Raw genomic sequence first — 14,792 nt, forward strand, 5'->3', positions numbered from 1 at the left:
GGTGTATGACCCATTTTATATATTGTCAGATTTGGTTTGATAATATTTTGTTGAGGATTTTTGCATCTATATTCATTAAAGATATTGGCCTGTAATTTTCTATCTCTATAGTATCTCTGTCTGGTTTTGGTATCAAGATAATGGTAGCCCCATGGAATGAATGTGGGAGTGTTCCCTCTTCAGTTTTTTGGAATAGTTTGAGAAGGATAGGTATTAGCTCTTCTTATATGTTTGGTAGAATCCCCCTGTGAAGCCATCCAGCCCTGAACTTTGTTTGCTTAGAGTTTTTCTATTACAAATTCAATTTCACTTCTAGTGGCCAGTCTGTTTAAATTGTCTGTATGTTCTTATTTCAGTCTTGGCAGGCTGTATGTTTTTAGAAATTTGTCCATTTCATTGACATATAACTGTTCATAGTATTCTCTTATGATTTATTTTTAATATCTCTGTTGTATCAGTTGTTACTTCTCCTCTTTCACTTATTTGAGTCCTCTCTTTTTTCTTTTCTTTTTTTTTTTTTTTTTTTTTTTGCGGTATGCAGGCCTCTCACTGCCGTGGCCTCTCCCGCTGCGGAGCACAGGCTCCAGACACTCAGGCCCAGCGGCCATGGCTCACAGGCCTAGCCACTCCGCGGCAATGTGGGATCCTCCTGGACTGGGGCACGAACCTGCGTCCCCTGCATCAGCAGGTGGACTCTCAACCACTGCGCCACCAGGGAAGCCCCCTCTTTTCTTCTTGGTAAGCCTGGCTAAAGGTTTATCAATTTTTTAATCTTTTTAAAAAAACAGCTCTTGGTCTCATTGATCATTTCTATTGTTTTTATGATCTCTTATTTATTTCTTCTCTGATCTTTATCATTTCATTTTTTCTGCTGACTTTGGGCTTTGTTCTTTTTCTAATTCTTTTAGGTGGTAGGTTAGGTTGTTTGAGATTTTTTCTTGTTTCTTGAAGAAGGACTATGTTGCTATAAACTTCCCTCTCAGAGCTGCATTTGATGCATCCCAACTTTGGAAAGTTCTATTTCCATTTTCATTTGTCTTTTGAGGTATTCTCTGATTTCCTCTTTTTTTAAAAACTTTTTAAATTTATTTATTTTACTTGTTTATTTTTGGCTGCATTGGGTCTTCATTGCTGTGCGCAGGCTTTCTCTGGTTGTGGCGAGCGGGGGCTACTCTTCATTGTGGGATGCGGGTTTCTCATTGAGGTGTCTTCTCTTGTTGTGGAGCACAGGCTATAGGTGTGTGAGCTTCAGCTGTTGTGGCACGTGGGCTCAGCAGTTGTGCGTTGTGGGCTCTAGAGCACAGGCTCAGTAGTTGTGACGCACAGGCTTAACTGCTCCACAGCATGTGGGATCTTACCGGACCAGGGCTCGAACCCATGTCCCCTGGATTGGCAGGCAGGTTCTTAACCACTGTGCCACCAGGGAAGCCCTCTGATTTCCTCTTTGATTTCATCATTGACCAAGGTTTTTTAGCAGCATGTTCTTTAGTCTCCACATGTTTCTTCTTTTCCCATTTTTCTTTCCACAGTTGATTTCTAGTTTCATACCATTGTGGTCAGAAAAAAAATGCTTGATATAATTTCTTCCTCTTAAATTTGTTGAGGCTTGTTTTGTGGCCTAGTATGTGATCTGTCCTGGAGAATGTTCCATGTGCACTTGAAAAGAATGTGTATTCTGCTGTTTTTGGATTTAATGTCCTATAGATAGCTATTAAGTCCAATTGGTCTGTTGTGTTGTTTAAGACCACTGTTACCTATTGATTTTCTGTCTGGATGATCTGTCCATTGATGCCAGTGGGTGTTAAGGTCCCCTACTATTATTGTATCATTATTTTTTATTTTAGCCATTCTGATAGGTGTGTTGTGGTGATACGTCAATGCAGTTTTTTAAAAAAATGTTTATTTATTTATTTGGCTGTACCGGGTCTTAGCTGTGGCACACAGGATCTCTGTTGCTGTCTGTGGGAACTTCGTTGCAGCATGTGGGATCTAGTTCCCTGACCAGGGATTGAACCCGGGCCCCCTGCACTGGGAGCACGGAGTCGTAGCCAATGGACCACCAGGGAAGTCCCTGTCAATGTAGGGTTTTTTTTTTTCTGTCAATGTAGTTTTAATTTACATTTCCCTAATAGCTAATGAAGTTGAACATATTTTCATGTGTTTTTACATTTAAAGTAATTATTGTTTTGTTAGGGCTTATGTCTGCACTTTATTATTTGTTTTCTATTTGTTCCCTGTTTCTCATTCTTCTATTTATCTTTTCTTGCACTCTTGTGGGTTAAACATTTTTGAAAATTCCATTCTGATTTACTTATAATGTTTTTTTAGTATATCACTTTGTATAGTTTTCTTATTGGTTGCTTATGCATTTCAATACACATATAACATCACATTCTACTCATCTCAATGTTTTGCCACTTCAAGTGTAAAAACCTTACTTTCATCTAGGTCTCCTTGCCCTCCTTACTTTACAAATACAATTGCTTTAAGTTTTTCTCTACATATGCTAGCACCTCATCAGATGGTGTTATAATTTTTACTTCAAACTAATATGATTTAAGAAACTCATGAGAAGGATAATCCATTTATTTACACTTGTTTTTACCCATTTTGCTCTTTCCTTTCTGAAGTTCCAAGCCATTTTATATTACATCTTTTCTGTTGAGAGAACTTCCTCTAGTCACTCTTTAAGAGTAAGTCAGCTAATGACAAATTCTCTTAGTTTTCTTTCATCTGAGAATGTTTTTATTTCCCTTTCAGTCCTGAATTATACTTTTGCTGGATACAGAATTTGTGGTTGATAGGTTTTTTCCTTTCAGCACTAAAAATGTGCCATTACTTTCCTTCATGATTCCTCCATGACTGTGAATGAGAAATCCACTGTCATTAAAACTGGTATTCCCCTATGGGTGATGTGTCATTTCTCTCTGGCTGTTTACAAGATTTTTTCTTTGTCTTTAGTTTTCAGAAGTTTCATTATGATGTGCCTTGGTGTGGGATTCTTTGGATTCATCCTGTCTGGGATTTCCTAAGCTTCTTGAACCTGTAGGTTTATGTCCTTAGGCAAATTTGAGAAGTTTTCAGCCATTATGCCTTCAAATACTCCTTCAGTCCCATTCTTTGTTTTGAGGCTCTGATAATACAAATATTAGATCTTTTCTTATTTTCTCCACAGGTCCCTAAGGCTCTGCTAGATGTTTTTTCCCCCCATAGGCCCCTCAGGTTCAGCTAGTTATTTTGTTTTGTTTAAGTCTATTTACTCTGTTGTCCAGATTGGGTAATTTCTATTGTTCTATCTTCAGGTTCACTAATTCTGTGCTCTATCGTATTCATTCTGTTATTGAGCTCATACACTGCATTTTTATTTTGGTTGTTTCATTTGGTTCTTTTTTGTATGTTCTCTTTCTTTGGTGAATTTTCTATTTTTTCATTTTTTTCAAAAGTATTTGCAATTGCAAACTGAAGCATTTTTACAACAGCTGCTTTAAAATCGTTGTCAGATAATTCCAACATCTGATTCATCATAATGTTCGTGTCTGTTGGTTATCTTTTCTCAATCAAGTTGTCATTTTCCTGCCTCTTAGTATAAAGATTGACTTTTTTTATTGTAACCTGGACATTTGGACATATGTTAAGATGAATGTCCTATTTTATTTTATTTTATTTTATTTTATTTTACATCTTTATTGGAGTATAATTGCTTCACAGTGGTGTGTCAGTTTCTGCCCTACAACAAAGTGAATCAGTTACGAATGTCCTATTTTAGCAGGCAGTTACTCGGTTTAGGTTTATCATATACCTCCTGGCCCACTTTTGTAGGCTGTGGTTCCAATAATAATTTAGTTTTCAGGGCCCTCATGGTGCTATTCTGATCTGGTACAGCAGAATACACTTCCCTGGGCCCCTGCTGCTGGGGAGGAGGGCTGGGAGCACACTAGGCAGCAGGTCAGAGAGCACCACCTTGGGCCTACTCTGTGGGCTGCTTGGTGCTGGCAAGGCCCCCACTCAATCACTGCTAGTGCTACCTGCAGGGATGGAAGGCACTTACCTGGGCCATGCAGTGGCACTAGATGAGAAGGAGGAGACACCAGGCCATGGGGTGGAGAATGCTCCTCTGGGACCACAATCCAGGATGCCTGGATTGTCATTTTATAGATTCAATTCAAAATCTTGAAATTTAGGCCCACAACCAGAGAAGGCAATGGTACCTCAGTCACATACTGGACATAACTAGTGCTTTGGGTCAAGATCCAAATTTTAATTATGTATTTTCTAGACCTTATCAAAAATTATAATAACTAACCATAAGCACCATTAAATATATACCATTATGAAAAATATTTAAGGGTTACTTTATAAAAAATACCAAAATATAAAAAACTAGTACCCTTTTACCTAACTTAACAAAATTAATTATTTCTAAATAGTCTAGTGTAGGGGGAGTGCTTGGGGGGAAGGGGACTATCTTTTATACAAAATGGAAGTTTTGAACACTGATTTAAATGAACGTGATACAACAAAATTTGTTTTGCAGAGGTACAAACAGGATGGAAGAATGTGATACTGATTCATCAGGAGATGGCAAGCTTTTTCTGTGAAGGGTCTTAACAGTACATATTTTAGGCTTTGCTGGCCATACTGTCTCTGCACAACTCTGTAGTTGTGTAAAAGCAACCACAGACAATATATAAATAAAGGAATGTGGCTGTGTTCCAATAAAACTTTATTTACAAAAACAGGCAATGGTCCATAAGTTGTAGTTTGCTCACCTGAGTTACCTCATAAAACCATAAAATTTACAGCCAGAAAGGAACTTTGAGATCACCCAGTTAACATTTTCATTAGTCAAATGAAGATACCACAACCCCAAAAGATGAAATAATTTCACTTATTTCACCTGGCTAGTGAATGGCAGCATTCAAACTAAAACTTTAAAGTTATGTTATTACTTCCAGTCCAGTATTCTGATGCATGGATGTATAATGCTACTGTATAATTAAGGGTATAATTATTGGAACACAGCAGAGTGTACAAATCAATCAGATTTTATTTAAAACTTACAAAATTAATTGTAAGAAAGGTTTTCAGAAAAAGTAAGTTATGCTGAAATAGCATCTTAGATCAATTTGTGAGAGCTTTTAAAATAATTTTTACAAAGAGAGATTACCAATAACGCACAACAAATACAAAATGGAGATATTCAGAGAATGACATTTAGGCAGCCAGGAAAGTGGACTAACTAGTAATGATGCATTTCTTTACTAACATGTGAACTTGTATTACACAAAACAGAAAGTACTTCCTTCTTACCCTGAACACACATGTTTAATACTTATTATCCTACGTTCACCAAACGTCTCCTTTTAGTCAGATAAAGCACAAATACCTGTTGTTGGTAGACATGGTCACATGTCTCTGCACTGGAACATCTTTGAATACTTCATTTCCAATAGTTGTATGTAATGTGTAAGGTGGCATTTCAGCAACAGATTTAACTCCAAGAGAGTTTCCTTTGTCTCTTAACAGTGTTGGATTAGGTTTTTTGCTGATAGAAAAATCTGAAGAAAATCCTGGTTGTCTGAGGGTTGCTTTTGGTTTTCCTACAAAGTCAGGCATACATAACGGAATCGATTAGCTTCCCAAAACCATGGTTTCATTATGTCACTCCCCTGTCCAGATGTTTTCTGTCGGTCTCTATTCTCAGAACAGTTTGTAAGAATATGAGGAGGTGTCACACCAGTCAGAATGACCATCATCAAAAATCTACAAACAATAAATGCTGGAGAGAATGTGGAGAAAAGGGAACCCTCTTGCACTGTTGGTGGGAATGTAAATTGATACAGCCACTATGGAGAACAGTATGGAGGTTCCTTAAAAAACTAAAAATAGAACTACCATACGACCCAGAAATCCGACCACTGGGAATATACCCTGAGAAAACCATAATTCAAAACGAGTCATGTACTACAATGTTCATTGCAGCTCTATTTACAGTAGCCAGGACATGGAAGCAACCTAAGTGTCCATTAACAGATGAATGGATAAAGAAGATGTGGCACATATATACAATGGAATATTACTCATTCCTAAAAAGAAACAAAATTGAGTTATTTGCAGTGAGGTGGATGGACCTAGAGTCTATCATACAGAGTGAAGTAAGTCAGAAAGAGAAAAACAAATACAGTATGCTAACACATATATATGGAATCTAAAAAAAATGGTCATGAAGAACCTAGGGGCAGGACGGGAATAAAGACACAGACATAGAGAATGGATTTGAGGACACGGGGAGGGGGAAGGGTAAGCTGGGACGAAGTGAGAGAGTGGCATGGACATATATACACTACCAAATGTAAAACAGATAGCTAGTGGGAAGTAGCCGCATAGCACAGGGAGATCAGCTCGGTGCTTTGTGACCACCTAGAGGGGTGGGGTAGGGAGGATGGGAGGGAGACGCAAGAGGGAGGAGATAAGGGGATATATGTGTATGTATAGCTGATTCACTTTGTTATACAGCAGAAACTAACACACCATTGTAAAGCAATTATACTCCAATAAACATGTTAAAAAAATAAATAAATTTTTTAAAAAAATAAAGAATATGAGGAGATGGTCACTAGAGGGTCGGTTAGCAGGGGATGAGTAGATTGGTGTGTATTTAGCAGATGAGGTTCTTCAAAACGTGGCTTCATTTGCTAGGCTAGCCCATTACTTTCCCTCTACTCACCAAGTAACGTGGTGGCAGTCACCTCACATTCTTACAAATGCAGCACACTCAGCCATGATCTCAGTCCTCCCATCTCTTCTCCTTCAATTTAAATTCTTCCAACTGTTAGAGGTCTGGGTTCAAGTCTCCCTTTTGCCATGAAGCCCTTCACTGCCATTCTCACAATGATTGCTCCTTTGTCTAAAATGCTCCTTGTGGCATTTAGGCATCAACTCTTTTCTACCATCATTGAACTATTTCTTGAGAATTTAGTTTTAGAAATGATTATAAGCTCCTTGAGATAAATGATCAGTAAACACAGGCTGAGTTGCCTATAATACCTTTATGTACTATATAATTCACGTTTTTCTGAAAATAGAGGATTTATAGTAAAAGACATGATTTCCTAAATAAGACATTAACTTAGAGGTTCTTGGTTCATCCAACATTCTAGATGAGCCTTTCCCCCAAAATAAAGAGTAAAACCACACTTTGCCATAATAAGTTTAATTAAAATCTATGCTAAAAAAAAAAAAAATCTATGCTGAGTTATTTCACACTGTATAATTACTTTACTTAATAAGTCATGCTTATCATGTTCACTTAATTTCAAATGGAAATACTAGCTTCAGGACTTCTCCCTTGACATATGAATATTAACAAATAAAGGTGTTTATCATGAATAAAAGCAATATTTCCATCTGACAGTATATTCATAGACAGGCTTTAAAATTTTAGCATGTGAAAAGATCTTACCTTCTAGAAAAAATGGCATGGTTTTCTTTACTCTCATCTGACAATTAACTTGCCGACCAGTTTTCCTTTTAGAACTCCTCTGACGAGCCACAAGCTGAGCAATTCTTGCAGTTTCTGTGCAGGCCACGGCATAGCAGGTAATCTAATTATGAGAGGCAAGGCAAGAGGAGAAACATTTCTCAGATTCACTGGTACCTAAAGGCTGATTTTTCAAAGTGCATCTTTGTGTGTTTATATGTCCCAAATCAAGCTGTATGCAAATATTCATGTCTCTCTCTCTTTGATAATGTTAGAGCTAAATTATATTTTCTGCAAGAGAAATCAAGCATAGTCCGGCACACTGAATAATCTCTCCTCAAATTGAAACTTTCACTTATTCCTTAAACAGGTATTTATTAAGCATCTAAAATGTGCTAGGTACTGTAGGATTAACAAATGAACCAAACGAAACCTGTGATTTGCATATATTATCTCATATAATTTGTGAGATATATTTTATTCCCATTTTACACATGGGAAAACAGAGGCTCAGGAAAGTTAAACAAACTTCTCAAGCCACACAGCTAGGCTATCTCTCTGAATTCAAAGTACACACTTGTAACTGCTATTTGTATTTAGTGGTCTCCCAAAGACCACTAAATCCTAGTCTTGCACTGCAATGGATTAGCTGGGTCACTTGGGGCAATCCAGTTTACTTCTAAAATCTCAGTATTATCAGCTGTAAAACAGGGAAGAGCTTAGATCTGGGGTTTTCAAACTGTTCAATGGAGCCACAGAATTCCATGGAGGTGCCTCAGGGCTGTGAGGGCAAGACAGGGTAAGCAGAGGCCTGGACCCTCTGGCACCTACTTAAAATACAGTAGCTCAGTTTTTTATCTTTAAAAAAAAAATGGTGGGATATATAGGATATTTGAAAAAGGATTTGAAAAAAGAATGTAGACTGTTGAGATTAGACTATCTCTAGAGAACCATCTAGTGTTAAAGTCTTTGATTCTAAGTTGAAATCTAGAACAGGAAAGCAGTGAGGCTTTACACCACAAGCCAAAACATGTTCCTATTCTTTGGCCCAGTATTTCCATTCCTGAAAATGTAAGAATATATTTCAAAAGAAGAAAAAGTTACATACCCAAATACGTGCATTAGGGGTTATTTTAATAGTCAAAACCTGGAAACATTAAAAGTGTCCAAAATAGGAGAATAAAGAGTTGAGTGAATTATAGCATAGTAAGTATATGAAGCATTACTAAATTATTAATTAATTCATTCAGATATCTGATCATTTATACATTCAACACATATTTATTAAACACCTACTGTTAGGGGTAAAAAAAAAATCCCTTATCCTCAAGAAACTTATGAAGGAAAGAGAGGCAAAGAGACTAAACAGAAAACATTATGTCATGTGTAATACTGGATGTATTACAACGGGCCAAGCAGACAGAAAGGAGGGCTTAAATCTGTCTGGGAGAACCAGGGTCACTGAAGAAAGTTTTATTATTAATATAATATTTAATTAGTTTATACCTTCTCATTATATAAAATTTATTACAGATTACGTGAACCTCTGACCACTCTCCCAATCCTGGGCTCCTTTTCTCCTCTATCCACTGCCTCCCTACCCACCCCCCTCCCAAGAGGACAACTATTATAATTTTTGGTGAGAAATACTCCAGACCTGTTCTACATATTTACATATATAGAAATGTACCCTGAAAAAGGTACTGATTGTGGGGATGGGTGCCTTTCTGTCTTGGATGGTGGTTTGTCCATATCTTTCATACTGTACATTAGGCAGAAACCAAGAAGTGAAACTTTTGGGTCATAGAGTATATGCAGTAAAAAATTCACTTGCTACCACCTAATCGCCCATGTTATATATAAAATATTCTTCAAGAGAAACCAAAGGATTTAAAATTGTAGAATAACATGATCACTGTTACTAAAGTGTGAAGGTGAGGAACAGGCTAGGGACTAAAGACAGGGATAACAGTAGGGAGGACTCTGTAATAACCAAAAGTGATGATCAATCAATTAGAGGCTGAACTAGGATCCAGACAGTAGGAATAGATAGGAGTCAGGTCAAATTATGAGAATTTTAAAGTGTCTACTAGATTCCGTAATCAGGAAGTCATTAGTGACGTAGGCAAAAACAGCTGTAGCAGGTCTATAATGAGTGGGTATGACATTCAGGCAGTTAAGGTCTCCAGTACATTTAGTTTGGACAGTGAGACTGGGTAAAGTTTAACTTGAAAATTTTTAATTTAATATGGTTAAAACCTTATTTTTACAACGGAAAGAATCTGAGGGTAAAACAAAAGACATGAGAACCTTGGCTGTGCTGTGGATGCTGTTCTCTCTATCACTACCAATCTTGGCTAGTGCTTTTCACTTTGACTTCTACCCTAATTATGAGATTGGAAGTGCAAGACAGGCAATTAAGAATTGGTTTGACTCTTCTGAAACACACAATCACCTTCTTACCTCTCCAGATCTACTAGTCTCTATCCTGACAACTGCTGGCACACTTCTCAGATAGGCTTCTAGCGTAGGATAACCAAATTGCTTGAAGGGGATCCAGTCTCCAGTTAAGGATCTGTACTCTCCTTGGAGCCGGGGTAATGCTATTCCGCTCTTATGAGACTGTAGAACAGCTCGTAGCATTTTTGAAACCAGATCTGCTTCCAGCATCTTCACCTATAAGAACACAGTGGAAGGTTACTATAATGATGCATTAGTCTGTGAATTCAAATATATTTTCAGAGTTTACACTTGTTTGAGTATTTCATAAATTACTATTGAATACTTTCTGTACTATTACAATACAGGGAAATAACTGCTATGGTAGAGAAAAGCATGGAATACTATGAGAACATTAGGGAAGTCAGGAAGGCACAAAGACTAGCCCAGGGAGGGACAATATCAGGGAATGTTTCCCAAACGGGAGGAGGCCTGATGGAGTCCTGAAGGACAAGATGAAATCGGCCAGTCAAGGAAGCAAAGGGTGTGTGTGGGTGGGGGTGGGGGATGGGGAGAGGTATCAGCCCCAAGTAGAGGGAACGGAAAATTCAAAAGGCACAGAAGTGAGACAGAAGCACATGGCTGGTTCTGAGAACCCCAGGCAGTTAAGTGGCTGGACATGAATGAACAAAGGCTCTAAGCTGAGGACTGAAAGATGGGGGTGGGAAAGGTGAGAAGAGGCAGACCCAGAAGAGACTACTGGATATGCTAAGATGTTTGCATTTTTGCCAAAAGTAATGTGAGACCTTGGAGGGATTTTAAATAGCAGAATAAAATGATCAGCTCTGCATTTTAAGAAGATCACTCCTCAGTAGCAGGGAAAATAAACTAGAAGGAGAAAGATAAATGAGTTGTAAGAACTGAAGATATGGAAGATCTGAAAACAGGGCCTTGGGAAAAAACAAAAAATCAGTATCAGAGGTAATTAGGAAGAGGAATCACGGGAACTGATTAACTGGTTTGAATTATGAGAGAGGCCCCAGATTTCTAGCTAGAAGCATGGTGGATAGTAATGGCCCACACTTAGGTGGGGTAGAGGCAGGTTCGCAAGAGAGGAAGGGAGTGAAATCGTTCTGGACATATGGAGGTTGGGATGCTCTTAGGGCAGCCACGTAGTTATATTCATTAGGAACTTAGGTTAGAAATCTGAACTGCTTATAGATTTGTTGGCCTTCAGCATATATGTGGTATCTGGTGTCCAGGGAGTTAAAAATAAGGTTAAGGATGGACTGCTATGGAAGGCTGTCATTTAAGAGATGCGCAGAGGAACAAGAACCTATAAAAGGCTAAGAAAAAGGGACCAGAGAGATAGAAGTAGAAAAGGCAAAGTCACAGTGTCATACAAACAAAAAGAGGAAAAAGCCAAAAAGAATGGCATATTCAAAAATGTCATATGCAATAACAGACAGGTCAAGTGAGAGAAAAAAGAAAAGTGACTAATAAATTTAGGTACCAAAGAAATCCATGGGGACCTTGGCTAAGGATTTTCATTGATCAGTAACAGGCATTTTTCTAGATTAATCACTCATATTTTCTTTGGACTAATGGTAAAGAGAATGAAGATAAATTCAGAGAAGGACATCCAAGCAGCCACGAAACGTAGATTTAGCCTTTCATTACAGGAAGGAGAAAGGCAAGCCATGGACAACTTGCTAATTTTTCCTTCAACAGTGCTATCCGATAGAACTTTCTTCCCTGGTGATCCAGTGGCTAAGACTCCGCACTCCCAATGCAAGGAGGCTGGGTTCAATTCCTGGTCAGGGAACTAGATTCCACATGCCTCAACTAAGAGTTCTCACGCTGCAACTAAAGATCCTGCATGATGCAACGAAGATCCTGCACGTGGCGATGAAGATCCTGCATGCGGCAACTAAGACCCAGTGCATCCAAATAAATAAATAAATAAATATTTTAAAAAAGAACTTTCTGTGATTATAGAAATATTTTATATCTGTGCAGTCCAACATGGTAGCCACTAGCCACATGTGGCTACTGAGCACTTGAAATGTGGCATGACTAAGGAACTGAAATTTTAATTTAAATTAAATAGGGCAAGTGGATACTATATCGGACTTCACAGAATTCTAGACAATCTTGCTCTTTCTCTGGTTTAGAAACATAAAGGAAGAACAGCATACAGTTTTAGCAATTTCCTCATTTGTCCATTTAAAAAAGGAGACAAAATAGCTCATTTGCAGGTACTCTTGATTATAAATATAATACTCAAAAGATGGCAAAGTTTAAATGGTAAATAACCTAAGTATGCATTATGTACTTGGCTCTACTAAACATTAAGTCTTCAAATTGTCACCACTAGCACCAATGGCATTTAATTAATACTATTAATTAAACAGTAAATTAATTAAATAGTAAATAGTCTAGGAAAGTCCTATACTAGGTCTATATTCTCACTCTCTCTACAGACAGAAAGACATACACACACATATATGTATATATACACATATATTTATATTAAAATATATGTTTATATTTATATTAAAATCTTCATTTAGGTATAATTTACATAAAATAAAATACTTATGTGTAGTGTTTATTGAGTTTTGAAAGCACATATATACTATGTAATCATCACCACAATCAAGATCTAGACATCACCAAAAATGTGGGGTGTACAATATATGTAAAAGTAAAATGTACAACCACAACAGCACAAAGAATGAGTGAAAGGAACTGGAAGTATACTATTGGAAGGTTCTTATACTATACATACAGTAATATAATATTATTTCAAAGAGGAATGCAATAAAGAGATATGTTGTAAAACTTATGACAGCCACTAAAATTTTTTAAGAGGCATAACTAATAAGCCAGTAGTAGTAGTACAGGTAAAACAAAATAGAAATTCAATAAAAAAACTAGGTAGAAGTAAAAAAAAAAAGTAGGAAAAAAGAGAAAACAGAAACAAAAAGAACAGAAAAGGCAAACAGAAAACATCTAGCAAAATGACAGATTTAAAGTCAACCATACCAGCAGAAGCAAGAAGAACTACAATCCTGCAGCCTGTGGAACAAAAACCACATTCACAGAAAGATAGACAAGATGAAAAGGCAGAGGGCTATGTACCAGATGAAGGAACAAGATAAAACCCCAGAAAAACAACTAAATGAAGTGGAGGTAGGAAACCTTCCAGAAAAAGAACTCAGAATGATGATAGTGAAGATGATCCAGGACCTCAGAAAAAGAATGGAGGCAAAGATCGAGAAGATGCAAGAAATGTTTAACAAAGATCTAGAAGAATTAAAGAACAAACAGAGATGAACAATACAATAACTGAAATGAAAAATACACTAGAAGGGATCAATAGCAGAATAACTGAGGCAGAAGAACGGATAAGTGACCTGGAAGACAGAATGGTGGAATTCACTGCTGCAGAACAGAATAAAGAGAAAAGAATGAAAAGAAATGAAGACAGCCTAAGAGACCTCTGGGACAACATTAAACACAACAACATTCGCGTTATAGGGGTCCCAGAAGGAGAAGAGAGAGAGAAAGGACCCGAGAAAATATTTGAAGAGATTATAGTTGAAAATTTCCCTAACATGGGAAAGGAAACAGCCACCCAAGTCCAGGAAGCACAGAGAGTCCCATACAGGATAAACCCAAGGAGAAACAGGTCGAGACACATAGTAATCAAATTGGCAAAAATTAAAGACAAAGAAAAATTATTGAAAGCAGCAAGGGAAAAATGACAAATAACATACAAGGGAACTCCCATAAGGTTAACAGCTGATTTCTCAGCAGAAACTCTACAAGCCAGAAGGGAGTGGCATGATATACTTAAAGTGATGAAAGGGAAGAAACTACAACCAAGATTACTCTACCTGTCAAGGATCTCATTCAGATTCGATGGAGAAATCAAAAGCTTTACAGACAAGCTAAGAGAATTCAGCACCACCAAACCAGCTCTGCAACAAATGCTAAAGGAACTTCTCTACGTGGGAAACACAAGAGGAGAAAATGACCTACATAAACAAACCCAAAACAATTAAGAAAATGGTCATAGGAACATACATACCGATAATTACCTGAAACGTGAATGGATTAAATGCTCCAACCAAAAGACACAGGCTTGCTGAATGGATACAAAACCAAGACCCATACATATGCTGTCTACAAGAGACCCACTTCAGACCTAGGGACACATACAGACTGAAAGTGAGGGGATGGAAAAAGATATTGCATGCAAATGGAAATCAAAAGAAAGCTGGAGTAGCAATACTCATATCAGATAAAATAGACTTTAAAATAAAGACTATTAGAAGAGACAAAGAAGGACACTACATAATGATCAAGAGATCGATCCAAGAAGATATAACAATTGTACATATTTATGCACCCAACATAGGAGCACCTCAATACATAAGGCAAATACTAACAGCCATAAAAGGGGAAATCGACAGTAACACATTCATAGTAGGGGACTTTAACACCCCACTTTCACCAATGGACAGATCATTCAAAATGAAAATAAATAAGGAAACACAAGCTTTAAATGATACATTAAACAAGATGGACTTAATTGATACTTATAGGACATTCCATCCAAAAACAACAGAATACACATTTTTCTCAAGTGCTCATGGAACATTCTCCAGGATAGATCACATCTTGGGTCACAAATCAAGCCTTGGTAAATTTAAGAAAATTGAAATCACATCAAGCATCTTTTCTGATCACAACGCTATGAGATTAGAAATGAATTACAGAGAAAAAACCGTAAAAACCACAAACACATAGAGGCTAAATAATACGTTACTAAATAACCAAGAGATCACTGAAGAAATCAAAAAGG

General features: G+C 37.3%; 1 protein-coding gene across 2 annotated transcripts in view; it reads right to left on the minus strand.

Annotated features, from left to right (window-relative positions):
* The window catches only part of TDRD7 (tudor domain containing 7), an 89,177-nt gene that overhangs the window by 56,927 nt on the left and 17,458 nt on the right, over window positions 1-14,792 (minus strand). For both annotated transcript variants that reach the window (XM_060154797.1, XM_060154798.1), the window contains exons 2-4: window positions 9,944-10,156; window positions 7,463-7,604; window positions 5,387-5,600 (exon numbers count right to left, since the gene is read on the minus strand). In XM_060154797.1, the coding sequence (XP_060010780.1) occupies window positions 5,387-5,600; window positions 7,463-7,604; window positions 9,944-10,150 (563 nt within the window). In that variant the 5' untranslated portion in view covers window positions 10,151-10,156. The remainder of the gene's footprint in view (window positions 1-5,386; window positions 5,601-7,462; window positions 7,605-9,943; window positions 10,157-14,792) is intronic.

The sequence above is a fragment of the Lagenorhynchus albirostris genome, chromosome 7 (assembly GCF_949774975.1).
Source record: "Lagenorhynchus albirostris chromosome 7, mLagAlb1.1, whole genome shotgun sequence".
NCBI classification, from domain to species: Eukaryota; Metazoa; Chordata; class Mammalia; order Artiodactyla; family Delphinidae; genus Lagenorhynchus; species Lagenorhynchus albirostris.